General features: G+C 40.3%; 4 protein-coding genes and 1 non-coding gene across 7 annotated transcripts; 3 read left to right on the top strand and 2 right to left on the bottom strand.

Moving 5' to 3' along the window:
- The first annotated feature begins 6,917 nt into the window (after positions 1-6,917).
- On the top strand, positions 6,918-12,552 carry LOC110771530 (kinesin-like protein KIN-7E). 3 transcript variants are annotated; one of them, XM_021975841.2, is made up of 13 exons: positions 6,918-7,251; positions 7,359-7,875; positions 8,023-8,112; positions 8,199-8,299; positions 8,395-8,508; positions 8,639-8,720; positions 8,831-8,898; positions 8,987-9,052; positions 9,151-9,275; positions 9,470-9,782; positions 10,009-11,460; positions 11,538-11,833; positions 12,081-12,552. In XM_021975841.2, exons 2-13 carry the CDS (start codon positions 7,695-7,697, stop codon positions 12,400-12,402), a joined length of 3,210 nt encoding a protein of 1,069 aa, XP_021831533.2. In that variant the 5' UTR covers positions 6,918-7,251; positions 7,359-7,694; the 3' UTR covers positions 12,403-12,552. The 3 variants fall into 3 exon arrangements, with proteins under 3 accessions (XP_021831533.2, XP_021831534.2, XP_021831535.2); XM_021975842.2 differs by lacking the exon at positions 6,918-7,251 and having other exon boundaries at positions 7,734-7,875; positions 7,973-8,112; XM_021975843.2 differs by lacking the exon at positions 6,918-7,251 and having other exon boundaries at positions 7,742-7,875; positions 8,027-8,112.
- Positions 12,553-12,604: 52 nt separating this feature from the next.
- Positions 12,605-16,499, bottom strand: ARC6 (Chaperone DnaJ-domain superfamily protein). The gene is made up of 6 exons (XM_021975845.2): positions 15,884-16,499; positions 15,098-15,322; positions 14,679-14,939; positions 13,615-14,584; positions 13,145-13,281; positions 12,605-13,052 (listed from the first exon to the last, which is right to left on the bottom strand). The coding sequence occupies exons 1-6, from the start codon at positions 16,397-16,399 to the stop codon at positions 12,762-12,764; spliced, it is 2,400 nt and encodes a 799-aa protein (XP_021831537.2). The 5' UTR covers positions 16,400-16,499; the 3' UTR covers positions 12,605-12,761.
- A 123-nt stretch (positions 16,500-16,622) lies between these two features.
- On the top strand, positions 16,623-16,695 carry TRNAE-CUC (transfer RNA glutamic acid (anticodon CUC)). The gene has a single exon. It is a non-coding gene; the product is annotated as a tRNA-Glu (tRNA).
- A 786-nt stretch (positions 16,696-17,481) lies between these two features.
- Positions 17,482-21,404, top strand: LOC110771593 (uncharacterized). The gene has a single exon (XM_021975924.2). It carries the CDS (start codon positions 17,895-17,897, stop codon positions 21,321-21,323), a length of 3,429 nt encoding a protein of 1,142 aa, XP_021831616.1. The 5' UTR covers positions 17,482-17,894; the 3' UTR covers positions 21,324-21,404.
- Positions 21,405-22,177: 773 nt separating this feature from the next.
- On the bottom strand, positions 22,178-25,560 carry LOC110771579 (alpha/beta-Hydrolases superfamily protein). Its single transcript, XM_021975903.2, has 9 exons — positions 25,264-25,560; positions 24,722-24,958; positions 24,157-24,203; positions 23,885-24,003; positions 23,636-23,796; positions 23,128-23,237; positions 22,945-23,044; positions 22,707-22,830; positions 22,178-22,583 (listed from the first exon to the last, which is right to left on the bottom strand). Exons 1-9 carry the CDS (start codon positions 25,470-25,472, stop codon positions 22,458-22,460), a joined length of 1,233 nt encoding a protein of 410 aa, XP_021831595.2. The 5' UTR covers positions 25,473-25,560; the 3' UTR covers positions 22,178-22,457.
- Positions 25,561-26,841: the final 1,281 nt, after the last annotated feature.

The following is a 26,841-nucleotide window of genomic DNA, read 5'->3' as shown; positions in this document are numbered from 1 at the left end:
GGATCGTGCTGGTGTTGTTCTATTTTTGCGTTTGCTTCGTGTCACTTTGTGCATGTGTTGAATATTATTCAATTTCTAGACTGCCATCTTTTTAGTTATACGATGGTACTAACTCAATCCATTGTTAATTAATCTGGAATATTATTAGAGCACTTCCAGCAGCCCCCTAGTGTTGTTAATTATTATGTTAACTCGCAATTGTACGGGGCAATTAGTAATATAGCAAGACAAGTACGAGGTCGTACCCACGAAGACTGAGAAGTTCAAATTAGTTATGTACGTAGATTACCGAATTCAAGAAGTTAGGAAGTTAAGTCTAAAACAGAAATTAAAGTGAGAGTGATTGTGATTGTGAAAGGAAGTGAGCAAACTGAAATTGCAAATGAAAGCAAATAAACAAGTGTAACAAAGAGTGGTTTTAAGAGTTGGAAAACAGATTTGGAGACTAGGGCATTCGAATCACCATAACAATTCAATTCTGGGTTATATGGAGTCAAGTAACAAGTCTAATTCAGATTCAAAGATTGATTCTAGTTAAAGTATGATTAGGCCATGGTGTTTGGTCCTAACCTTGTGTTCCTAATTCCCTAATTTGATCATTTGTTGTCTAACCTAAAATTAAGCATTAGGAACCCATTAAGCATAGAAGAACAATTTAAACAACCAAGCATGTATCTAATCCCTGTTGTCGAATGTCCATACATACTCTTCCTATTCATAGTTCAATTCGAATTAAAGCATGGTGTCTACTCTTAATTCAAACCAAGATAGTTAACAAACAAGTTCTAATGGTGATCAATCATTCAAACAAGCATGTTAACTTATAAGCATAATGAATAAGAACATGAATCATGAATCAAACTTGAAACTCCAAACTTATAAACCCAGAATATTCATGTTAGGTTACATCGAAGCCCTAGTTATGGATTTAGCTACTCATAATGGAAAAGAAACTAAAATAGAAATGGGAAAACATAATGAATGCCATAAGAGTAGAAAAACCCTTTTATGAAGTTCTTGTAGTGTCCAATGCTTCTCCAAGAGCTTCTCCACGTCTAGAAGGATGTATGAAGGATATGGAGGTGATTTGAGATGAGCTTGAGTGAGTGGTGATGGCTGAGAAAGAGGAAATTCGTAGGGAAATGGAAGGGAGGTTTTCTGGAGCTGTTTTGGTGATTTTGGGGCAGTTTAGAGTATTGGGTTGATTGCTTGAGTGTTTGGGGTTGTGGGAATGTATGAGGATGATTTCTGGATGATGGAAGTGTGGAGGATGGCTGAAGTGAATTTTGTAGCTTGAAGACTCCTCTATTTATAGGGCTAAGAGGGAGGAACATCATGATGAAATCCAACACCACCATTCCTCATTTAATACAACCCATAACTCCCACTTCATCTTGTCTATGTTAGTGTGGTTGGAATCAATCCCATCCCATACTTCTTTTGCTGCACCTCAAGCTTTCTTCACATGGGATCAAAGGTGATCAATTGTGGCTGCCTTTTGCTGCCAACCCATGTGGTCTTCTTTTGGTTGTTGAACAAAAACGAGTCTTCTGAACCAGACTTGGTGTAGGAAGGCCAGAGGTTTCAAAACTTATCCAATGGGGCTCAAATTTAGATATGTTATAGTAGACACCCATTGGAACAACTTCTATGAAGAAAGTATTCCCATCGGAGTAGTAGAAGTATGCGTTTTGGGCCTTGCAATTTGGCTGCCGAACAGAGACTGGAATTGACTTCATTTCATTTATGCTTTACATGCATGCACATGCTTTCTCTATAATAACTCCAGCATGTACCAACTTGATCCTTTAGACTTTCATAGCTGGAATGCCTCCCCACTTCACTCATTATGTTGGATCCAAAGTCAGTTGCAGCATGGGTGAGGCACATGGAGGCACATGACAAAGCTGGCAGCTGCAAATCCTCCTGAGCAGGGTTGAGTGTTGGGCGGGCTGAGCACTCCACAAATGTCCAATTGGGCTGAAATTTGGATATGTTGTACTAGACACCCATTGGAACAAGTTTCATGAAGATCTTCACCTCATCCAAGCCCCATAGCATGCTGATCCAAGGCCAAGAAGCTGACCTACGAAATTGGGCTGGAAAGGAGTTGTAGCCAAAATGTGTTTGTCTTTAAGCCCTTCTTCCATTCACCCAAATCAAGCCTTAACATGCATGGATTGCATCATTTCCTATCCAAAGTCATCATTGTTACCTAAATGTCAATTAACTGAAAGATAAACACAAAAAGGATTAAAAGCACAAGTTTAACTCAAAAACATAACCAAATCATAAGTTAGAAGGGTACAAAATGATATACAATTATGAACCGATCACCTAGGCAAGGGCTGGGGGGGTAAAACTCCAAAACCCATTTCCAGCAGCAAAGTCCAGCCCGGGCAACTACTGGGGTCCACCTGCCTGGGCAGGCCCGAAGGCTGCTGACGTCATCTGCCACAATGATGCTACAGTGCCGCCAACAGCACTCTGACAAGTGTCGCGTTCTGAGCTCTCCGATCAGAATTTTTCCTCCAATCCAACGGCAGCCAATTTTTGTGCAATAAAAAAATGAAAAAAAATCGAATTTTTTTTTTTAAAAATACCCAAAAATTCTGTAATTTTTTTCTATACCCAAAAAATCAAAATTTTTTTTAAAAAAAATACCCAAAACTCTTCACTTTCAACACCAAATCCTCATACATTTTCTTCTACTTCTACTATTATTCACTTTTACTCAAGTATTGACAAGTACGAACCCAAAAATTTTATCCGAAAATATTGTCCAAATGAATTGTTTAGGTAAACAAATTTGTGAAAAAAACAAAACATTGAATAGTACTTGCCCTTTGCCCGGGCAACTGCTGGAAGTGCAACTTACTTTTTGCAAGGGCAGACACTATTCATATGAATAGTGTCAGCCTTAGCCCCCCCTTGCCATGGCAAGGGTTTGACTGCTGGAAGTGCCCTTAGTGGCCATATATTTTGAATTAAAGCTATAATTTATTTTTTTAATTAAAAAGTTTAAGATTTCTTATTCTAAGCCAACCCAATCAATTATGCATTACTTAATAAAACACATTTGATCATAATACTAACAAAACTATAAATTGTTACTTGATGCAATTTTGAGCTTTTGTTTGATGATTTTTGAGCCTTGCTTGATAATTTTTTGTCATGGTTTTAGAAAAGTCAATTTTGTAGCATATAGATTAACTCCTTATATTATCTATTGATGTAATTGTAGTTCTCACAATATCATAATTCTCCGGATATTATTTAGGATGCTATGTCAATGGGTACTTTGTAATTTTACTTTTCTCTATATTGAGGCCCAAAAAATCCAAGGCTGGAGTCAAATATATTTCTAGCCCAGTAAGACACCTAACTTGGGAAAAAATCCAACTTGGATACGCAAGAGTTCGTCATATGCGCTTGCACACGTGCCACGCCAAGCAAATAAGCAACATGTCACGCTACAAGATTAAGTGGGCCCAAGCCACGCGAATGCCTGGGGCTTACTGAGCGGGTTGTGGTATGGATGGTTACGAGTATTCACGAGGCTCATTGATGGTCAAAGGAGTGGAAGTTTTGGACTGTTTGGGAGCACCAAAACTCAAACCCATTCCTTGAGCCCAAACATATGGGTAAGCATGAGAGAGAAAACTCTATAGTCCATCACCTTAAGAAAAGGCCCACAACACTTGGAAAACCCCCACATCAGCCAAAACATCCAGCACCTTGTCAAAAAAACAAAGCAAATAGGCTGCTTCAAGTAGCTTGACGAAATCAAAGCAAACTCACAAGCTGCTGGAAATAAAATAGCTCAGCCCAGCACCTTATAAAATATCCAACATCGTGGAAATATTCAGCATCTTTGTTAAAACCATATCGAAGCCAAACCATCAAAACTAAGCAAACCCATGTGCTAATAGAAGTAAATCACCTTTTGACCAGCACCTTTACCCATTCTTTCCTCTGCAAGCTCTGGTAGGAATACAAGAAGGAAAGTAAGAGGCGCCTCACCCAGATGGAGGAGTCCAACCGCAGGAAAGTCTTGGAACCCCAAAAAGCTCTGCTCCTATGTGCTTTGGTTTGGGAGATTTCACCAAAGAGGATTGAATGGAAGAAAGTGAAGAAAAATGGAGGAGAAGACTTAATAAAATTGGGGGCTTCCAGTGCCTATAAAAGAAGGCACCTTCTACCCAGCAAAACAACTCATCGAAGTCAAGCATCCCCTTTGGAATCCTAAAATTTCGTGCTATGTTCTTCCATCTTCTTCCTCTCTCTCCCACAACTCTTCCAGAGCGAGCAAGCATTCTCATTCTCTACTGGAAGCTTCAATTTCATCTATATTATTCCATTTTCTTCCCCTCTCTTCCATAAACACATCTAGATAGAGCAAGTATCATCTCTTACCTCTGGAACCCTTCGATTCCAAGTTTTGTTCTTCCATTGCTTCACCTTTTCTCTTCTGGCAAAATATTCCAGAGCCTGACAAAGCTTTCGTCAAGCTGCCGGAAACTTGCTCAAGCCACCTATTCATCTTCGTCATCTCTTCCTCTCTCCCCTCAATAAATTATCTCGAAATTCCTTCTCCCATTACTTTGATTGTTTCTCATAGGACATCCAAGCTCTCTCTCCCATTCTCTCTCATGCTAAACTCACGAATGCTTAGCTCTCATGCCACGAGCTTCTTATGCCAAGCCTAAATATTTATCTGTAAGCAACTGTTAGTTTTGTTGGTGAAGGAAGTCAATGTGTTTCCTAAGGCTCCACGAACCTGTCGAAGCACTCTTAGGGCCTGATTTTTGAACTCAGACACAGGGGCAATTCCACCTATTCGCTCTTTACAGCAGCCCAGGGCCATCCGTAGCTGCCGGAACGAAAAAGCCCTCACACTCTAAAATACCCCTTATTATAAATAACAAAGGCAAAACTATAAAATTTGAACCTATGATTCAATGATTTATACAATTTCTTTATTAAAAAAAAAACCAAAGAAAAACAAATATTATTTAAATACAAACGATAATCTAAACTATAAGGGGGAGGGATGATTTTACACACATTACTAAGGTGTCATGGTGGTTTAAACCTGAAACCACTAGTCTGTAAGTCAAAACCATTTTCCAATGATTTAAACCCTGTTGGTAGATATTATAATTAAACGACTTTTTCATACCAAGTTTGAAATATTTATGTTTAACACTAATGACTAACTTAATTTGTCTATTATATGTGATACTCCTTGTGCCATATTCATCATGTCAAGAAATGATCAAACTTGAATCCTCATAATGTCGTATAAAAAAAAACAATATTTGAGTCACGATCGGTAAGAATATTGTCATATTCGCATTAATTCTATAGTGGGGCCTGATTTAAGGGCATAGGTCATCTAAAAACTCACTTATCGATTTAATCAATTCGAACATTTTTAATTTAATTTTCTTTCTTTAATTTCATGGCTCCGCCATTGCTATGAGAAGTGTTACAGGATAATCTTTCTTTAATTTCATGATTCTAATAAATTATTGAATTTATATCACATAAAGCATAGCCAAAATAACAACAAGAAGAAGCAAACCAAATCAAGGGGAACTTGTATATTTGGAAAATAAAAGTAAAAAGATACGATCTTTTAAACGACTTAGATATAAAAGGCACAAATTTTCTAGTTTAGAAGCTAGTATATACCTACTTTTGGACAAATTGGGAGCATGGTAGTGCATTTCCCATCTATTGTTACTCATCTAACATAGGTCCCATGGTGGCTATGGCACGCGACGAAGTTTTGAAGAAGGATTTTATATTTGGTCGAATAGATTTGGGGATTTTGCAACACAATCTGTCGACGATAACTAGTTGGCCTCAATTGCAGGCCTGAAATCATCATTTCCGATCCTTCAATGTATATTCCAATATATTTAAATAGTATAGCCTATACTCTTTTAAACATCCAATGGTGAGGATATAAAGAAGGGTTTTTAGTTTTTATTTTTATTTTTTGGGTGAAATGAATATTTAGATGGTGAAAATTAAAAATAATACAAAAATACTATTTTGCCCTTGCATTTAACAGAAAATATAACAAAAGTGACGGCATAACCATTTGTCCTTACGGAAGTGAAGTTGAAGGACCACAAGAACGATTTGGGAAATTAAGGGACCAAAATGCGAATCGGGTCAAAGAGTTGGGACCATTAGAGCATCCACAATCATGTTCCTTATTTTTTTGGTTAAAATTTAGCTAAAAACACTTTAGAAAACTATTTTAGGAGCTCCTTATAAAATTTCAACTCCAACCATGCTCTTTAATTTAGGGAATCATAAATGATTTATTTCTTTTTTTGGTTTAGCATAAATGCTCCCTCTTCATATAAAATAATAATAAAAAATAGTTAGCATGAAGTAAATATTTAAAATAGCTTTAAAGTAAAGTAGCATTTAATTATAGGGAACCACCAGGAGTCTTTTCTCTCTCCTTAGATTTAGGAGCTCCTAAAGGTCTCCCTATTTTAGAAGTTGGATAGGAAGCATAATTGAAGGTGGGTTTTCTCACTTCCTCTCTAAATTTTATGTAAGACAGTAGTTAAGGAATCCATTATGGATGCTCCTAAACCTAAAAACTCTTGCACCTATCTATTGGTGGTGAATCGGGCTCGGTCGTAGCCCAATTACGTGATCCATTTAGTCGTCCAACATTATAAGCCTGGCTATAAACACACAACAAGAGGCCCGTCTACGAAAGATGAGGAATATTTATTTATTTTATTTTATTTTTACTTGGCTAACGGTAACATATACAGTCAACAAAAAGTCTGTGACAGCGAAGCTCTAATCTGTCGGGGGCGTTAATTGCAGCAAGTTGAAGGTCAAAATAGTAAGCTGGACTTCGTTTTTAAGACATATTTGTTAGATTTTGGCGGTTGTATACCAGAGGTAGGAAGTAATCCAAGTAAGAGCGAGAGAGAGGGAGGCAACGGTTTTGCGCCGTTGCTTTTCCTTCTCTCTTGGCTTCATTTCCACAAGGCCAGAACCCTCTGGTTTTACGGTTCGGCCAAAATAACTCCGATATTCGAATTTGAGTTTCCGCTCAATTATCCCCGACGTTTTGGCCGTTCCGTCTTCCGTTTCTTTGATATAGAATTTGTTTTTGTTGTCTAATTTGCCTTGAATTTCCGTGTTGTTGTTGCTGCTGCTGTACTTAGTTGGCATTGTGTCTTTGACTTGGACTGCGAGCTGCACACGGTGAGACAATCTGCAGATTTCTAAAGTTTTGTGGAATTTTCTGTGATTTTATTACCCTTTCGAAATTGAAGCTCGAATCTTTTTATTGCTCTTATTGTTTCGTACAGGACATTGATTGTTAGAAATGGAAGCCTTTTGGAGCTGAAAAGACGGCAATATATGATACGATTCGAATAATAATTTGAAAATTCATTTTCTAAATTCATTCAACCTGCATTTGGGAGACTTCAGACAGAAATTCGAATGGCGGTCCACCTTGGGAACGATGTAGAAATTCATCAGTGAACGCTCCCGTTTTCAAATGCGTTGACGTTTGTCCTAGGCACTCTGTGAGAGAGAAAAATTGGAGGACTTTGAAGTTTCTGTGGTTATTATTATTATTATTTTTCCGTTCGCAAAGATACCTGGGTTTTGTTGTTAGCAGAAGGGAAATTTGAGAGGCGATGGCTCTGGAGCAGCAGCCTATGAAGGAAGAGAAAATTCTTGTTTCGGTTAGGTTGAGACCATTGAATCAAAAGGAAAAGACCAAGAACGATGTTTCAGATTGGTGCGTCAAAAATAACACCGTCATGTACAACAGTAGCCACCCTGATCGCCCCATGTCTCCCTCTGCTTATTCTTTTGGTAAAGAATTGAAATTTCATATTCTTCTGGTTAAGAATTGAAATTTTCTTTTGGTACCATGTGCATTTTTTGAAGTGATTTTTCTTAATATTTGAAGACCCTGAACGCTGTTTTCATGTCCTTTTCTGGTCAATGTATTGGGGATAGACAGAGTATTTGGATGGGAATGTCCCACTAGGAAGGTGTATGATGAGGGAGCTAAAGAGGTTGCTCTTTCAGCCATCAACGGCATCAACTGTGAGCAATCTTCTAATCCTTGTTTTCTAATATTTAGATTGTAATAAGAATCTTAGTTTACTGAAACATATACATATTATGTCCAGCCACCATTTTTGCCTATGGACAAACAAGCAGTGGAAAAACATACACTATGAAGGGGATTACAGATTATGCAATTACGGATATATATGATTACATTGAGCAAGTAAGTGATAATATCTAGAATCTTCAATTGCAATTTATATCAAGTTGACTGTTTTTTCTGACCCTGGCATAATTTGAATCTTTATTGTGTTTCAGCATAGTGATAAGGAGTTTGTGTTGAAGTTCTCTGCCATGGAGATCTATAATGAAGCTGTCAAAGACCTCCTCAGCTCTGACAGTGGTCCACTTAGGCTACTAGACGACCCAGAGGTGAATAATGTATTCCTTTCATAATCAGCGTGCATGCGCTCGAGTGTGCGCTCACACACAGACACATGTTCATATAAAACATAATTCAGATGACTGATCAGAAGTTTCTCTAATAATGCTACTCCAATAGAAAGGGACTGTTATCGAGAAACTTTCAGAGGAGATTTTGAGAGACCAGAACCACCTGCAGGAACTTCTTTCCATCTGCGAAGGTAAAGGCATTTGCGTTAGTTTTGTCTCACAGGATTATACGGAACTTATGTTAGTTCTATTTTCATTAGATGGAAAGTATATTCTTAAATGTGGTACTTAATTCTTGCAGCTCAAAGGAAGATAGGAGAGACCTCTTTGAATGAAACTAGCTCCAGATCTCATCAGATTTTGCGACTGGTATGCTTTTCACTAAAACAGTTGCTTTCTTATTTGACATGAGAACTTGTTTGTAATTTCTTCTTTTATTGAATAATGGATCCAACAGACAATTGAAAGTTCTGCTCGAGAATATCTAGGCATTGAAAGTTCAAGCACACTAGCAGCTACTGTGGTATGGAAGTACTTACTTGCCTTAGCGAAGAAAATTTCCTTCACAAGGATATAATAGAATGGTATTATTAGGAATAAGAAATGAGACTCTTTGTGCAGAATTTTGTTGACCTTGCGGGCAGCGAGCGTGTTTCTCAGGCATTATCAGCTGGTGCAAGATTGAAAGAAGGTTGCCACATAAATCGAAGTTTACTGACCCTGGGAGGTGTAATTCGCAAATTAAGGTTCAATAGTTTTTCCATATACCCCAGAGAAGGGCTTATTGTATAAATGTACACTCAGCTTCATGTCTATATATCTAGCAACTTGTTTTCTTTGGGGTGCTTTGTATAGCGTATTGAAACTTCTCTTTTGTTATCTAACCTTATTTAACTACTTTCTGTTTCCTTAATCAATTTGATGTCATCAATGGATACAGCAAGGGAAGAAATGGACACGTACCTTACAGAGACTCTAAACTAACACGCATACTACAAAATTCTTTGGGAGGCAATGCCAGGACAGCCATCATTTGCACTATGAGTCCTGCACGAAGTCATGTTGAGCAATCAAAAAACACCCTGTTCTTTGCAAGTTGTGCAAAAGAGGTGAGTACTAATGCAAAGGTCAATGTAGTAACATCAGATAAGGCCTTAGTAAAGCAATTGCAGAAAGAACTAGCAAAAATGGAAGGTGCATTGACGAGCTTAACATCAAAGTCAATGCAAGAGAAAGAACTTCTGCTTGAACAGGTGATGAGACTTCTATGACTCATATATACACAATTTTGCTAACTTATACAGAAAAAGACAAAGAATATTTTCTGATAGAGATTTATATCCTGAGGGATGAATTTACTGTTGTATTATACTTTATTGGATTTAGGTCGGAGATCTTGTTTCCCAGGATTTTCTGGAATCATCTATTTCAGTCAGATTTGTTTTCACATGCCATCTTTTTAAATGTGATTTTATGCAGATGGATAAAGAGATAAAAGAATTGACCCGTCAACGTGATCTTGCCCAATCTCGGGTTCAGAATTTGTTACAATCAGTTGGAGAGGGCCGAGCTCCAAGAATAGGTGAAAATTCAGGATCGGAGGAGTCATTAGACATGGGTGTAAAGGCATACAAATCATCTGATATTACTGATAGACCTAGCTTACCTAATTCCAGCAAGCACAACCGGCAGCTTTCTGAGAGTTCTGATGAATTCTTTCTGCTGGACAGTAGTACTCCACAGTTTGATGGGGTTGATCCATGCCAGGGTTGGGAGGATATTGCACAAAAATCTCTTGCAGAGTCTGAACATTTTGCACAAACTTCTCATACAGAACCTAAAGATATTACACAAAGATGTCATGCAGACCCTGAAGATATTGCGCAAAGATGTCACGCAGAATCTGAAGATATTGCACAAAGATGTCACGCAGAATCTGAAGATATTGCACAAAGATGTCGTGCAGAAGCATCTAGTACGGAATCTGAAGCTAGCTGCAAGGAAATTAGATGCATATCAAGCATGGACCAGAACACTTTTGATTCGTTTTTACCTGGTTCTGAAGTTCTCATGCATGAAGATGTGCCTTCATCCTCACAGACAATACCCATGCAGGAAGTTGCAGCTTCATCCTCACAGACGGGAGATAAGGAGCTGAATCATGTTAATGCAGAGTATGAAGCGATGCGGCTAAAAATTCAGGAACTGCAAAGGACAATTAACAACCTTGTCACTCTTGCCCCCATAGGACAATCTCCTTCTTCCTCTGAATCTAGCTCTATAAGCTTGGGTATGTCCAGAAGTCGAAGTTGCAGGGCAGTTGTCATGAGTCCATCTTCTTTTGCATCTAATGAGGCAGAACAAAACGAGAACGCAACACTTGCTGAAGGCTTTCCACGGTGGCCCTCCAGATCAAGGCAAGGTGCCCACAGTAGAAATTTATCCAGGGAAGATTTTCCAACTTCTGGTCTGAGTGGTCCCTTGGACACAGATGGCAGTGGCACCAGAGATCATCCTGACGCAGAGGCTATTATAAAGCAGGACTTTCCTAACAAAAAGCCAAAAGTCCATCGGGGGGATACTTCTCGATCCAAGTATGGTGGCCACAGTGGAAAGTTACCCAGAAAAGATTCTGATCAAGATTCTCTGTTGAGTGTTCACATGGAGACAGAGGAAAGCAGGGAGTCAACTGGTGCAGAGGGCATTGTTGAAGACTTGCCTAGAAGTTCAAGAGGCTTGAGGTGGAAGCTATTTCATAAATCAAAGCAAACTTCCGAAGTAGGTAACTCATCCAGAGCGAGTTCTCAGTTAGCTTCTGTTTTGAGTGCTCCAGTGGCCTGGAAAGTTATCCCCAACGTTTCAGAGTCTGATATAGAGGATAACGTTAGTGTTCTCAATTTTGATGAGGAACAAAATGAAGACAAGTACGAGGTAATAATCTCCCTCTTTCTCTCTCATTCTATCTCCCAGAGACACGAACTTTTGTCATGGGTAGTTATTGGTGACAGGTACAAAGAGGAGCAGCATGGAGGAGGCATGGTCGTATGGATACAAGGCATTGTGCTTTGAGAACCCATTCCAATTGGCGCCTTGATTTTGAGACACAGAGGGGACTAATAATTGAACTCTGGGATGCTTGCTTTGTGCCATTGGTTCACAGAGCCCATTTCTTCCTCCTTTACAAAGGTGATCCCTCTGACTTTCTCTACTTGGAGGTAGAGCTCAGAAGGTTGACCATTCTCAAGGACACTTTCTCCGAGGGAAGCAATCTTAAAGTTCGTCAAGCTCTCACACCAGCTGCAAGGTAGTGTTTCGGATTGCAACAACACACAAACACACAAGGGACATGCATGGCAACACAACATGCACCACATTTGTAATTTTCATATTTTCAGCCTAACCATTTTCAGCGGGAAATATGAATCTTAAAAAATGGATTTTCAAACTCGGTTAAAAAAAAAATCCAAGTTTTTGAATTCCCCACTTGAATAAGATATTAAACGCCACCTAACTTATTTTGGTTTTCTTCATTTTCAATGGGAAACAAACAGTATGAAGGTTCTTAAGCGGGAGAGAGAAATGCTGAGTAAGAAAGTGCACAAGAGGTTCACATCAAAGAAGGAAAAAGAAAGGCTCTACCAGAAGTGGGGCATTAGGCTGAACACAAAGCAGAGGAGCCTGCAGTTAGCGAACTTGCTATGGACGAGCACAATGGACATAGGCCATATAAGGGAGAGTGCAGCCCTTGTGGCAAAGTTGGTGGGGCTTGTTGAGCCACTTGAGGCTCCCAAGGAGATTCTTGGACTCAGCTTCTTATCCCGACCCATAAACAAGAAATCCTCCATCTGGAGAGACTCCATGTCTACTCTATAGAATTTGCGAGTGTTCCAGTTAGACAAGGTGACCGTAGAAACCATTTTTTGTACATACAATTGTGCCCCACTTCAGCTCAGCGCAGCTCGAATGGAGATACTCCATTGTAAACTAAACGGCAGTCTGCAATTTTACCATAATTCTTTGATACCTTTCCATTGTTAACGCCTTTTGCGCAATGTAAGTTGGAGGAAAAAAAAAATTAAAAACTAGTGATCATTTACTATATAATTCTCATAAAATTTTTGTTTAAAAAATATTCATCCACTATGAGTGCGGGCATAATACAAGTAAAGGCAGGAAAAAGAAAAAAAAAAGATGGCATTTACACGAGTATCTTCATATTTTACATAATTTGTTTATGATTGGAGGACAGCTCCTTCACTGATTTTCCATCCTGAGCTCGAACAAGACATCTCATATCTGGTGGTGTACGTTCTGTTGTTTGAGGCATTGTGCTCTGGATGGAGGACATCAGTTAACTGGGCCAACTCTTCCAGAGTTGCTTCCACCACAGCACGCTGCCCATCTAGCGATACAGTCACACTGTCAATGCTCAAGTTCAACAGGGTGTAGTCATAGGACCAATTAAGCTGTGCAATCTCAGTCGCGCGATCTGTCCATATCTTCAACATCTCACCGTCCAAAACCTGGCAGTTTTTGCAATGTCAGGACAAGCATTATGGCTGGTAACAAGCTCGATGATATGGTTTTTCATCCACAAAACTACCGAATTTCTTACCTCAGACAGGCTTTCCACAGAATGATTAGGCCCGAAAGCCTGAGATTTTATGTTCTGCCATTTGCGAACTAGACCTTCTGCAATTCTTGCATCCATTTTGGGTAATTCCTCTGCAGATTTCTCAACACCTGGTAGCCCTGCATGGTCATATGCATTAATTTTCCATCTCAATCATGCATTAGCTGTAAAAATGTATGCTTATGCTGTGAAATGGATTGACCCAAAGGAAATCAGAAATATGTCAGTACTGCTAGCTATCAGAAGATTCATAAAAGCTCTTTAACAAAAGCTGGTGAAAAATTACAAGGGACTTTTTCGATCGAGTGAAATAACATGTTTCATCAAAATCAAACATGTGGAAGTAGAAAAAGCCAAGAGACCAAAAATATCAATGTTTCAGACCTTCGTAGGTGGAAAGAAGGCTTTGTTAGTTGTTTTATAAATAGTCTAATGCATGGTTAAAATCATACCTGCACTTGCAACATCAGATGCAGTCACTGAACTAAGTTCTTTGTGCAGATTGGATGAACCCTTCCTAGCAGGTAAATACCTTAATCCAGCTAACGTCATTAGTCCAATTACCACACCAGCGCACATAATCTTCACACTCGCATCTTTGATTTTGTCAGTAATCAATTCTTCTTCACGTATTCCAACAGAATCATCTCTTCCAGAAACCTCAGCTACATGGACAGAATCATCTCCATCAGATTCTTCCAGAGACTCTCCAGTTTCTACAGGGAGAAGAGAATAATTCATCTCATGATCATCTTGACGTTGCACATTCTCATCCCTGTAACCCAGAGGAAACACCTTCTGCAATGCCTGAAGTGCACTGGCCTTGAAATTATCAAGAACTGCCGTAGCCTCAGCTCCAATCCTCACTATGGCTGCAGCAGCAGCTAAGGGTGAACCATTAGTGCCATCCAGCCTTTCTAAGTATCTCAAGACTGTAGGATCATCATAGTAGTCTCCCAGTCGGAACTCTATGTCTTTGGTGTCTCTAAACCTGGGGAATACCACCTCCATCAACCACGTCTCCAATAGCTTGCAAAGTCCAGGAAGATCATTGTCATTGTCATCGTCATCCTTTGAGTTCTCCAAGACAAAGTCTACAACACATGGATTTCTATATGGTGAATCATTACTGTCTAGGCCCAACCATGAACGACTGTCATCAAGGTCCCCTAGAAGAAGTGAACAGAGTCCCCTCTCCAAAGCAAAGTCTATCTCACTGTTTTCTTTGGTTATATAGTTGTCGAGAGAATGTCCCACAGCTGTTACTTTAGACTGCTGAAGTTTCTGGAATAGGTTATCAGCATCTTGAATGTGATGAGGTTTTTTACCAACAAAGGCTTGAGCAACAAGCGCAAGAGCCACCCCATAAACTTCAAAGCTTTCTGCTGGGATATTACTGGGGGTAGCTACAAATAAATCAACCTTTTAAGAGAGAAAAAACACAGAAAAAAAGTTAGAAAGAGAAAAGAGATTAGATGATTGAGCATATAAGAATTGACAGTAATAAGGGAGCTACCTGCTCAGCTGCAGTCATATGCAAGAAGGCCTCGTTCATGAAATTTTCACGAGTGAATCCCCCAGCAATTGCAACTGCTCCTCCTCCTCCAACAGACCACAATATGTTGCGCACACCGTGGAGGCCCTCTTCCCTTCTTGATCGGTACTCATCACCAAGGGGTAAGGCTAGAAGTTCCAAAATGCAGCGTGGGGTGATCTCTTCCAGTGTCTCGTCAATTTGTGCTTGAAGATCAGGTGCAAGGCTACTGGCACCTTCCTCCTACATGTAGAAGATCAGTCTTAATGAAGCACGAAAGGATGTAATGCAACTGAAACAATTATCATCTTATGCATCTTAACCTCATCGTGCATAAAAAGCCACTTAGTAATAGGTACAAAAAATTAAGAACTTAGAGAACTTGCTGATGAAGAAATTACCTGCAAGAGCTTCAAAGCCCTCTCCAGCACTTCACAACCTCGAATAAAATCAGGTGGGGTTAATTCCATTGCATCCCTGGACATGTCAACGTAAGCAAGTGCCATCACCAAAACGACATCTTGCTTGAATGACTTGGGCAGCCTCTCCCTTAGCAAACTCTCCCCAATTTGAAGAACAAGCTCAGTCTTTCCAGCTTCTTGCAACACACACAGAGCTCCGGGAACCTACAAATAGCTCAACATGAGTGAATACCACATTTTTCTGTTTGTTTACTTAGAAAACGCAGTAATGTGGATGAAACAAATTTAAAAAATTAAACTTTAAAACCACATGCTCTTAGGGCTCATTTGATAACCATTTCAATTTTAGTTTTTAGTTTTCATTTTTCATTTTTTGTGCTTGAATATAGAGGAAAAAGAGGGAGAATGGGAGTGAGAATGAGAGTGGAGATGGGATTGAGAGGGAAGATGAGAGGAGAGGATGGGAGGGAGGAGTAACAAAAGTGAAAACAAAAACTAAAAACTGAAATCTATTTGAAATTGTTTTCACTTTTGTTACTCCTCCCTCTCTCTCAATCTCATCCTCACTCCAATTCTCACTCTCATTTTCCTCCATACTCTAGCAAAAAAAATGACAAATGAAAACTAAAAACTAAAATTGAAATGGTGCCCTTAATTTCTCAACAATTTCTTTCATTTTTTCACTAAATTCTCACAGCAACCAAAGAGAACAAAGCAGAAGTGAATTATGGACTGAAAGTAAGAGTGCTAACAACAAAATTAAACCTTGTCCCAAGGAACTTGGGTGAGTATGGTTCCGTCTTCGTCTTCAGCAAGACCTTGATTGTACTCTCTCCTGGACCTAGGGTCAGCTAGGGTTTCGCAAGCGGCCAGAAGGATCTGCCTCCGGCTGAACAATGCTTCTTGAGTGAAGCCGTACTGCCGTGGCTTGGAAGCCCTAGCCTCGTAAGCTCTCCTTATACCGTCCCCGAGGAAATGTTGCTGGGCGCCCAGAACCTGGTAGAAGTCGATGGGGATGGACACGTGGCGCTCAGGGGAAGCGATATGGGGAGGCAGATGAGGAGGAGCGAGAGTGGCGGTGGCTGAATATAGGGAATGGTGGTTTTGGTGGTCTGAGGAGGAGGAGGAGGAGTCGCCGAGGAATTGAAAGTCGGCGAGGAGGCGCTCCGCCCATTTGCTGGCGAAGCAGGTGGGATTGAGCTTTTGAGGTCTTCTTTGGTGTCGAAAAGGGACAAGACTTGGAGTGGAGAAGCCAATGCCAAAGTGTTTCAAGGTCTCCATTGCAGAGAGTGTTCACTGCGCTTAAACCCTCTTCAGCTTCTTTTCTGGGTTTGAAATCCCAACTTTTTATTTCCGTTTTCCATTTTTCTTTTTTTGTTCACTGTTTGCAGTTTTAAACGTCAGATGATATTGTAACCATATGGTGTACGACAACGCGATAAACCCAATTCTCAGCAAGGTCAATATGAGTTATATATTTCCATCTGCCAATTGATATCGCAAATCCGTTGTAGTCTAGTTGGTCAGGATATTCGGCTCTCACCCCAAAGACCCGGGTTCAAGTCCCGGCAACGGAATTCAAAATTTTTATTTTTATTTTAGCCACTTACTACTTTTGCTGAAGGCCCAGTCTGCTCTTTCTGGGCAACGAATGAATCAATGTAGCCCAAAGTGAACATGCCCACGTCCAGTCCAGATAACCAAACAATTACGTCTCTACAGGGGCAAGTCATTTTATAGTGAGGGCCTTATATAATGCCCTTAGGGAAGAAGGTCTTATCTCTTAACTGTTGAATCAGGATATAAGACCAACTTATAAGGCTTGTTAGAGCATGTTACTTGTTTTTATGTTTTTACTTATATATTTTTTGGTCTGAATGTTTTTACTTAAATGAGGAGATGAAAGAAGAAGCATCCAAAAATGATTCACTAGAAAACAGCCCAAGTGTTGCTTTTCTGAAAATCATGATTCAAGGGGCCAACAATTGGGTATTGAGATTATATTTTATAGTTAGGCAAGGCAAAGGAGATTAAAAAAAAAATTCAATCATCCTAACCAATGAATAAGGAAGAAGATCCATATTATTTATTAGAGGGGAATTGGATGAAGCTGAATCACTTTATGAAGAATAATAAATAATAAAGAAAAACTGATAACAGAATAATTATCCTTCCTTAACCCACATTGTTTTATAATAGTGAGGGGTTCCATTCCATTGGCATATAATCCAAGACAAGAAAATAAATAAGCTAAAGTAAGAAAAATCAATTTCCCAGGAAACCAGTCAACATGTCTTTTGGGGGTTGAGGGTGACATTATCAAACTCTCCACATTGACAAAAACTCAGACAAGTTCGTGATTCCGGGTCCCATCACTAGTTAAGAGCCGCACCAGACAGAAAATTAAAAACTCTCTGTCTTTTCGTTCGTTATATCATAAACAAATAAAAAGACTTTCGTCCCAGAAAAAAAAAAATAAAAAAAAAAAAAAAAAAAGAGTCTTTTGGGGAAAAGAGGGAAAGAACCAAAAGGCAAAAGCAACACCTGAAGTTGGGCGCATAGGAGCAGTATGATATGGCGTCGTTTCTCTCAAAACCTCTTTCCCTTCCACTTCTTCTTCATACGCTCCCCCCAAACTCCCACCACCACAGACAAAAACGCCACTCGACCCACACTGCTTCTAAATTAATCAATAAATAAATAAAATATATTGCAATTTCCTACAGCCATTTTCACTTCTCCCCAGTTTTCTTTCTCCCTCTTCTCTGTCTCTCTAATGGCAACGGCTACTTTCTTCTTCTTCTGCTTCATCATAACAACAATGGCTATTTGCTTCTCATCCACCACCACCTTAACGTCCGCTCTACAATCCGAGGAGATCCAAGCGTTAACGTCCTTTAAGCTTAACCTCCACGATCCGCTTGGCGCTCTCGACGGCTGGGATGCGTCCACGCCATCAGCCCCCTGCGACTGGCGTGGCGTCGTCTGTTACAACAACCGCGTTCATGAGCTCCGCTTGCCTCGTCTCCACCTCGGCGGCCGCCTCACTCACCACCTCTCCACCCTCCGCGACCTCCGCAAGCTCAGCCTCCACACCAACAACTTCAACGGCTCCATACCTGCCTCTCTCTCCCAATGCGCTCTCCTTCGCGCTCTTTACTTGCACGACAACTCGCTCTCCGGGACTCTCCCCGCGGCAATTCTCAACCTCACCAACCTCCAAATCCTCAATGTCGCTCATAACTTCCTCTCCGGCAAAATCTCCGGCGACTTTCCGGCGACCCTCCGGTACATTGACCTTTCGTCGAACACGTTATCCGGCGACATTCCGTCCAACTTCTCCGCCGACTCGAACCTCCAGCTCATCAATCTCTCATTCAATCAGTTTTCCGGCGGAGTTCCGGCGACCATCGGAGCCCTTCAGAACCTTCAATACCTGTGGCTGGACTCGAACCAGTTGTACGGAACGCTGCCCTCGGCGATTTCCAACTGTTCCTCGCTCGTACATTTAAGCGCGGACGACAACGAGCTTAGAGGTTTAGTTCCGACGACGATCGGAGCAATGCCGAAGCTTCAGGTGGTGTCGCTGTCACGGAACGAGTTGTCAGGGTCGGTCCCCGCGTCTTTGCTGTGCAATATTGCCAACTACGACTCCTCGCTCAGAATCGTGGAGCTTGGCTTCAATGCGCTCACGAGCATTGCTAAGCCGCCAAATATCGCAAGGTGCTCGAGCGTTTTGGGGGTCCTGGACCTCAAATCTAATCGCATACGGGGCCCATTTCCATCTTGGTTGACAAACGTGACAACAATTATAAGAGTATTAGATCTTTCTGGAAACTTGTTTTCAGGTGCATTGCCTGCTGAAATTGGCAATCTTTTGCGGTTGGAAGAAGTGAGGTTGGCGAATAACTCGCTGAGTGGTGAGCTTCCTGGTGGGATTGTAAAATGCAGTTTGCTACGGGTTCTTGATGTTGAAGGAAACAGATTTTGGGGTCAAGTTCCTTCCTTTTTGGGAGGAATTAGAAGCTTGAAGGTGTTATCTTTGGGCGGGAATTTTTTCGCCGGTGCTATTCCGACGAGTTTGCGGGCACTTTCGGAGCTCGAATCGTTGAATTTGAGCAACAATAATCTGACTGGCAAAGTTCCAGATGAGCTCGTGATGCAGCTAACCAACTTGACTATTTTGAACCTGAGCAATAACAAGTTTTCTGGTGAGATTAATGTTGGGGAGTTGAGGAGCTTGCAGGTTTTAAATTTGAGCAACTGTGGGTTTTCAGGAGGCGTTCCTGCGACTATTGGAGGTTTGATGAAGCTTGAAACACTGGATTTGAGTAAGCAAAAGCTTTATGGGGAGATGCCGATTGAGATTTTTGGGTTGCCGAGTTTAAAAGTGGTTGCTCTGCAAGAAAATCACTTGTCTGGGGATGTTCCTCAAGGTTTTAGTAGCTTGATTAGTTTGCTCTATCTAAACCTCTCCTCCAATGCCTTTGCTGGTGATATTCCTGCAACTTATGGATTTCTCAAGTCATTAAGTGTTCTATCTTTGTCCGAAAATCGTATTTCCGGTGCGATCCCACAAGAGCTTGGTGATAGTTTGAGTCTTCAAGTACTTGAGCTTCGTTCAAATCAATTAAGGGGCAAAATTCCAGGTGATATCTCTCGCCTATCTAATTTGAAAGAGCTGGATTTGGGTGATAATAAATTGACAGGTGACATCCCAGAGGAGATTTCCAAATGCTCTTCTCTAACTTCTCTGTTGTTAGATGGGAACCAACTTTCAGGTCACATACCAAACTCGTTACCTAAGTTATTGAACCTTACAGTGTTAGACCTTTCCTCTAACAAGTTGAGTGGGGCCATCCAGGAAAATCTCTCGCTCATCATCCCTCACTTGAAGTACTTGAATGTGTCTAACAATAACCTTGCTGGTGAGATTCCAAAGCCATTGGGCTCTCAGTTCAATGATCCTTCTGTGTTTGCAATGAACAGGAATTTATGTGGGAAGCCATTGGATAGAGAATGTGCAGATGTGAGGAGGAGAAAAAGGAACCGGTTGATTTTATTAATTGGGGTGGCTGTGGGTGGAGCTTGCCTTCTGGCATTGTGCTGTTGTGGCTATGTCTACAGCCTCTTGAGATGGCGTAAAAAGCTTAGAGAAATGGTGGGTGGGGGGCAGAAGAAGCGCAACAGCCCTCGAACAAGCTCAGGAGGAGACCAAAGGAGTCGGGGAAGTGGCGAAAATGGAGGGGGGCCGAAACTTGTGATGTTCAATAGCAAGATCACATATGCAGAGGCATTAGAAGCAACAAGACAATTCGATGAGGAAAATGTGTTAAGTAGGGGAAGATATGGGCTGGTATTCAAGGCCACATTCCAAGATGGAATGGTGCTTTCGATTAGACGCCTTCCTGATGGTTTCCTTGATGTAGGCGGTTTCCACAAAGAAGCTGAAGCTCTTGGCAAGGTGAAGCATCGGAACCTAACAGTTCTGCGCGGCTATTATGCAGGCCCTCCTGATGTGAGGCTCCTGGTATACGATTACATGCCTAATGGAAACCTAGGCACTCTTCTTCAAGAGGCCTCTCACCAAGATGGGCATGTACTAAATTGGCCAATGCGTCACCTCATTGCACTTGGCATTGCTCGGGGGTTAGCTTTCCTGCACTCTGTCTCAATCGTACATGGTGATGTGAAGCCGCAAAACGTTCTTTTCGACGCTGATTTTGAAGCCCATTTGTCTGAATTTGGTCTAGACCGGCTAACCAAAGCCACACCAGCAGAAGCCTCCTCATCTTCTACACCAATTGGGTCCTTAGGCTACGTGTCCCCTGAAGCTGCATTGACCGGAGAAGCGACGAAAGAAGCCGATGTCTACAGTTATGGGATTGTGTTGTTGGAGATATTAACTGGGAGGAAGCCGGTGATGTTTACTGAAGAAGATGAAGATATTGTGAAATGGGTGAAGAGGCAATTGCAGAGAGGTCAAGTTTCAGAGCTGCTGGAGCCAGGGCTGCTTGAGCTAGACCCTGAATCATCGGACTGGGAAGAGTTCTTGCTGGGAGTGAAGGTGGGGCTTCTCTGCACGGCTCCTGATCCGCATGATAGACCATCCATTGCTGACGTCGTCTTCATGCTCGAAGGTTGCAGAGTCGGCCCTGACATCCCGTCCTCAGCCGATCCAACCTCACTGCCTTCACCAGTCTAATTCTTATTTATTTATTAGAATATTAATGTTCGGGGAAAAGAATGACACATTAATATTTAAAAGGTTTGATTAATTCCAATTTCTTTTCTACTTTTGCTCAACTACATAACTTTCACCTGACGGCGGCAAGGGAGAAGGGACCCTCCGCTCCGCTCCATAGTCAAACTAAGATTTTCCATTTATTTATTTCCCGCCAAAACGCTAATGGTTAATCGGGATAAGCCACGTGTCAAGTTGTAAAGAGAGGGGAAAGTAGCCGTTAAGATATGACGTCGGCCTCTTTTATCGGGAAAGGCAACGGGGCGTCAGATTCTTTGGGCCGTGCACGTCGGATTGATTAGGTGAAAGTGTTGACCAGCACGTGGCCCCTGACCAGTCCAAAGCACTTGATGTGAAACAAGACTATTTTTCTGCCTTTTTTTTTGTTTATTTCTTTTAAAATAAAAATCTTTGTGATGGGTATGTTTTGGGGAAGCAAATAATTTGACGGTACACGGGAACTTGAAGGGTTCTGGGTTGTGGGTCCCACACCCACACTGCATCAGCAGAACTGGTCAATAGTAAGTAACTCAGAAGTTCAGAGATGATAATAGGAAGTTGCAGAGTACGTGATGAGAAAGCAGCAAGTGGAAAGTGGAGAAGTTTTTTAGGGTAAAAATCCTTGTGACTTTAAGTGCCCAATAACACTGAGACCGACACCACATTCAGTCGGGTCATGAAAACGAACCATTCATTCAATTGCAATGGCAGCAGTACCCACTCACTGTTCAATTGGAAGACATGTCGTTTTCACTATTTTTTATTTTATTTTTTTAATTTCCAAACATCTCAATAACTACTCACAAAAAGGCAGCTGTCCACTTAAATATTTGTCTACCATAATGAAAGCTTAAATATTTGCATATCAACCATAACGTACTACTGACAGAATGTGTAAAGAATAGTGTAAAAGTAACTCTGCCGTTGGTAATGTGCATACTTACACTACCTGTAGGTATTTATGCATACACGAATATCACAAATGCACTTGAAAGAATGGAAAGATTTAATCTGGGAAATTTCCAGGACTCCTACTGACTACCGGGGACTCTTTACTTTGTACAAAGAAAAGGCGAGAACTACTAAATACTCTTTTCAGGCGGATGTCAAACCTTCAGGTAACGATTCAACGTCAGTTTCAGGAGAAAGAAATCTTCGGCAAGCATACAAAACAGCTGAATGGAAACGATCCGGTTGGTCTATGAATACAAAGTGCCCAGCCTGCAGTTATTTATCAGAAACATGTTATTAATTGAAGCCAGTTTATCGTGTAATCGAATTAATAAGAAGCAAGAGAGTAGAAAAGAGAGGGAGAAGGAGCAAGAGAAAATGAGAGAGAGTCACCTCAGGAACCCTAATTATCTCACACGGAACCTTCATATGCTTGCCAGCTTCTTGAGCCCCTTGGTAGTTCATCCAGTCTAGATAGCCATAAATGAAAGTAGTTGGCACTTTCCACTCTTGTGCACTGTACATAAAAGAGGAGGAATACATGTAAACCCTTCACTAAAAGCAATTTTATTACAACAATCTTCCCACTCTTCTATGATATTTGGAAAAGATTAGTATCATCGAATCAAACCTGTGAATAAGGGGACTCCTAGCAAACGCTCCAAAAGAAAATATATACTTCAAGCACAGCTCCCCACTAGCTTTGGCTGCTAAAGTATGGTATACATAATCTTCAATTGGAAAAAAGCAACCATCAGAATCTTAGAAGTAGGATATGTATGTTCTATACACAAACAACTGTATGTAAAATAACCTGTTAACAGTCCGGATTCCTCTTCAGTAAGTGTGGTCCCTGTTGAATAAGAACCGAATCTAGTACTGGTGTAACTCCGAACAAGATTTGGACCCAAAGGCCCTAACCCTCTGCATGGTAAACATATACAAACTTCAGATCTAAAGACAGAATAATATGAACCACCTCTTTCCCTGTTTCATCTCTAACTCATCACTAATCTTTGGACGAAATGGAGGCATGAGATATAAGGTCTTAAGACCTTCTGAAGGAAGGTAGGCATAAATTAACATAGATGCAAATGTCCACACTGATTGTTGTCTGCACACATGCAATGCTTGCAACATTTGTTGTAAATGTTCAAAGTGTGCAAATACCAGATGAACAAGAGACAGATTCCATAACTAGAGACGGGTGCACGAAATGGATAACTTAAATGAATGAAATGGATATACTTAACATGCATAATAATACTATTGTGCAAATTGTATTGAAATTTGGGAGAGGGAAGGCAAAAATATGTATTTACCTGACTAATTTCTGAGGAGTAAAATTAGACTCCCACAAATGGTTGAAAATTGCTCCTTTCCATGTTGCTTTGAACTGGGTAACCCACTGATATTTTGTGTCTGACTCGGATGAAAACCCAGCAGGCCCCACTAAAATCAAATGCTGAACGTGCTCGGGATGCTATTACATAAATATAAATCAAGATCACAGATACAGAAACTGCCACAATCATTCCTAGATTCAAAGATCAATATGGAATAACAAATACCTTCAGAGCATACTTAGATGCAACGTACCCACCAAATGAATGCCCAAGTAATATAAAGTTGCTGAGGTTCTTGGCTTTTCGCCATTCTTCAAAAGAATCAATGAACCATGCCTCAGTTTCTGCATTGCCAATTGCAAGTTCAGAAACAAATGGAACATATTTCATTAGCATTCTTGCAAAATTATATCATATAAACTTTTGGCACTTGGCATAGTAAGTAATATTATAACTTGTGGCACAAATATTAATATCTAATGACAGTGTAAAACTACCTTCAGTGCTTTTGCATGTAAAATCAGGCCTGCTTGAACCGCCCCAACTGTAAAGAAGATTAAACCAAGGATTTGAGAACAAAATGTCTCATAAAATAGACCCCAGAAAGCACTACCCAACACAGTACAAAAGGTTAAAAATGTTTAACAGTAAACTTAAAGGGAAGCTGTGCATATTCATGCAGTTTTCGATATCAGAAGGAAAAGAAACCAAAGCAGGCAAACGAGTAGCTAATTTTGATGCAACTCCAAAATAAATGCCTGCAGACGGAACATCAGGGAGGGAGGTCTTTTATATACCAGCATCAACAGAGCTAGAACAATTTGTATCCCAATAAAGTCCATAGTAGATACTGACAACTTGGAATTGTAAAAGTTATGTTCCCTCATCATGGTGGCATAGATGTTTTAAGTTTTAAAAGTACAACCGAAAACAAAAAGGCCGGCTGCAAATTACGGAATGAACTTAAAGCATGACAACGTTAATAACAGCTCTGAAAGAAGGGTTACAACAAAACAAGGGAACATAGAATAAATTCCAAGTATCAAGATAAAAATAGCTCACCCAAGTTGATCAATGGCAATGACCCTGAACCGACTGGCAAGGGCATCAAAATTTCTAAAGAAGAAACCTTGAGAAGCACCATATCCGTGAATCATCACAAGAGTAGGAGAACCCTCTTTACTGTCAAATGAAACCGTGTTGATACACCTTTCTTCATTGCTTTCAGATCCAAACCACCTCACTTTGGATCCAGGCGGTCCAGATCCTATATTCACCCCTTCTTGAACGTAAGGGGTCCTGCAAAATTCAAGAAATTCGCATAATTTGTCAAAATTCAACCTTTTGAACCGTTCAAAGGATTGAAGATGTTGCAACGTCAGAGCTTGATCAAACAAAACTCGTAAGAAAATTGAGAAATTAGGCAACTTCAAATTCAAATTAGGGTTGTTAGGAAAGAAATTCAGAAAATTCATCAGGGTCATGAAACTAACAAAATCACTAGTTTCCATTTCAGTACATTTCCAACCAAAAAACAGAAAAATCTGCAACCAAATGAACATGGAGGGATTGAAAGGAGAGAAACATAGGTGGGTTATGATTACTTGACAAGAGAGAGGAGGCGCTTCTCGGCGGCAATGATCTTATCGGTGGAGGTGGGGATCCAACGGAGGACAGAAGGCCAGATGGATTTTGATTTTAATTTTGCATTTTCTGCAGCAACAGCAGCAGTAGAAGAAGCAGCGGAGGTTTCTCGTTGGGCGGACCTGCTCATTTCGTCGGCCATTCTCGACGAAAGTCTACGCAGGTTCATACGCTTTCAAATGCGTTGTAATTTGGATTCGTCTGCGATTATAACCAACTACTTGTTTTTATATATGCCCCCGCTTCTTTGCCAATTTTCGCGCTTTATAGTCTCCAACGGAGACGGGATAGAAGAGCTTCGATTCTTTGAAGGCGGCCTGGGCAGTGCCACGTGTTAGGACCACTTACGTAATCAGTGATTCTATAATTCAATCAAATAAAGAGGCTGAGGGGAACCATGTAGGAAACAGAAACGAACTTACCAAGTTAGCTTGTTAACGAAGAACTGCGGAAAATTTAGCACCCAAAAAAATAAAGGAAATGCGGAAAATGTGTAAAAATATTTTGAGATATTTAGTCATATGCCCATTCTTAGCATTAAAACTACAAATAAACTCTACATCATTTAATTTCTATAAACAAATCCAAAAAAACACCCAAAAAATGACAACTGGCCCTATTTAATTTAATTTTAATTATTAAATTACTTTGATGCCCTATTGAGTGTTTTGGGCTTTTTTTTATGAAGTTTTGGGGTTGTGTTTGTTTTAAGAAATTAATGATAGTTTTGTAATTTAAAAGAAGTTAAAAGCATTTTTTTTATGTTGTAAATGAATTTTAGGTGTGTTTCTAAAGTCCATTTCATATATGGTTTTTTTATAACTTGGGCTCCTATAGTGGGTATAATAGTGAATCTCCCAAATATTTTTTGGGTCCAAAATTCCACCTATTTGTTGAATGTTGAAGCCATGCCATTGGGTGCTACTATAGAAGAACACAAGAAGGATCTTAGTTGCTGATTCCTGTTCTTGAAGATCCATCATTTGGGCTTTGTTTTCCAAAACTTATTTTCTTTTGCGGCCCAAAATCTTACAGTAGTTGAATGCTGGGCTCGATTCAAACACATAGAACTCCATAATCATTATTATATTACGTTCACTTCACCACTTTCATACACCAAACTCACAGTACAAAATGCACTCTTATGTTGTGTTTTGATGGACTACTTTCAAGTTCCAAACAACTTCAAAGTAACGGAATTTGTCAACTATCCTGTTTTGCTGATGTATTTAGTTGGGTGCAACTTAGTTCTGGGACGCAAAAGAGACAAAAACCTTCAGATAGAAGCATCATATTCCTTAGAAAACCATCCAACAACCAAACAAGAACAAAATCGAATCTCCAATTCTGATCATTAGTCCTTGAAAAGTCCATCATGTTCAAGAAATCAAAGAAACCCGATCCAATTTTGCATCTCAATAATTTGGATGAGAGATTTAAGTTTGAAGAAAAGGTCAACTAAGAGATCTGAGATCAAGGATGTAAGATTAGGAGCAGCTTCAACTCCCAAAAATGGCAGAAGATTGAACTGAAGATTG

The sequence above is a fragment of the Prunus avium genome, chromosome 1, assembly GCF_965620075.1.
Source record: "Prunus avium chromosome 1, drPruAviu1.hap1.1, whole genome shotgun sequence".
NCBI classification, from domain to species: domain Eukaryota; kingdom Viridiplantae; phylum Streptophyta; class Magnoliopsida; order Rosales; family Rosaceae; genus Prunus; species Prunus avium.
Note: the sequence above shows the minus strand (reverse complement) of the source record. Positions and strands in the feature narration are given on the sequence as shown.

Coding starts and splice junctions, on each gene's coding strand:
- LOC110771530 (XM_021975841.2), top strand. CDS start 7,695: ATGGCTCTGGAGCAGCAGCCTATGAAGGAAGAGAAAATTCTTGTTTCG. Junction 8,113..8,198: donor AGCCATCAACGGCATCAACT/GTGAGCAATCTT, acceptor TATTATGTCCAG/CCACCATTTTTGCCTATGGA. Junction 11,461..11,537: donor AAAATGAAGACAAGTACGAG/GTAATAATCTCC, acceptor TATTGGTGACAG/GTACAAAGAGGAGCAGCATG.
- ARC6 (XM_021975845.2), bottom strand. CDS start 16,399: ATGGAGACCTTGAAACACTTTGGCATTGGCTTCTCCACTCCAAGTCTT. Junction 14,940..15,097: donor GGGCTTTGAAGCTCTTGCAG/GTAATTTCTTCA, acceptor TTCTACATGTAG/GAGGAAGGTGCCAGTAGCCT. Junction 13,282..13,614: donor ATCTGATGTTGCAAGTGCAG/GTATGATTTTAA, acceptor ATGACCATGCAG/GGCTACCAGGTGTTGAGAAA.
- LOC110771593 (XM_021975924.2), top strand. CDS start 17,895: ATGGCAACGGCTACTTTCTTCTTCTTCTGCTTCATCATAACAACAATG.
- LOC110771579 (XM_021975903.2), bottom strand. CDS start 25,472: ATGAACCTGCGTAGACTTTCGTCGAGAATGGCCGACGAAATGAGCAGG. Junction 24,004..24,156: donor TACATGCAAAAGCACTGAAG/GTAGTTTTACAC, acceptor TTGGCAATGCAG/AAACTGAGGCATGGTTCATT. Junction 23,797..23,884: donor CATCTAAGTATGCTCTGAAG/GTATTTGTTATT, acceptor TTTATGTAATAG/CATCCCGAGCACGTTCAGCA.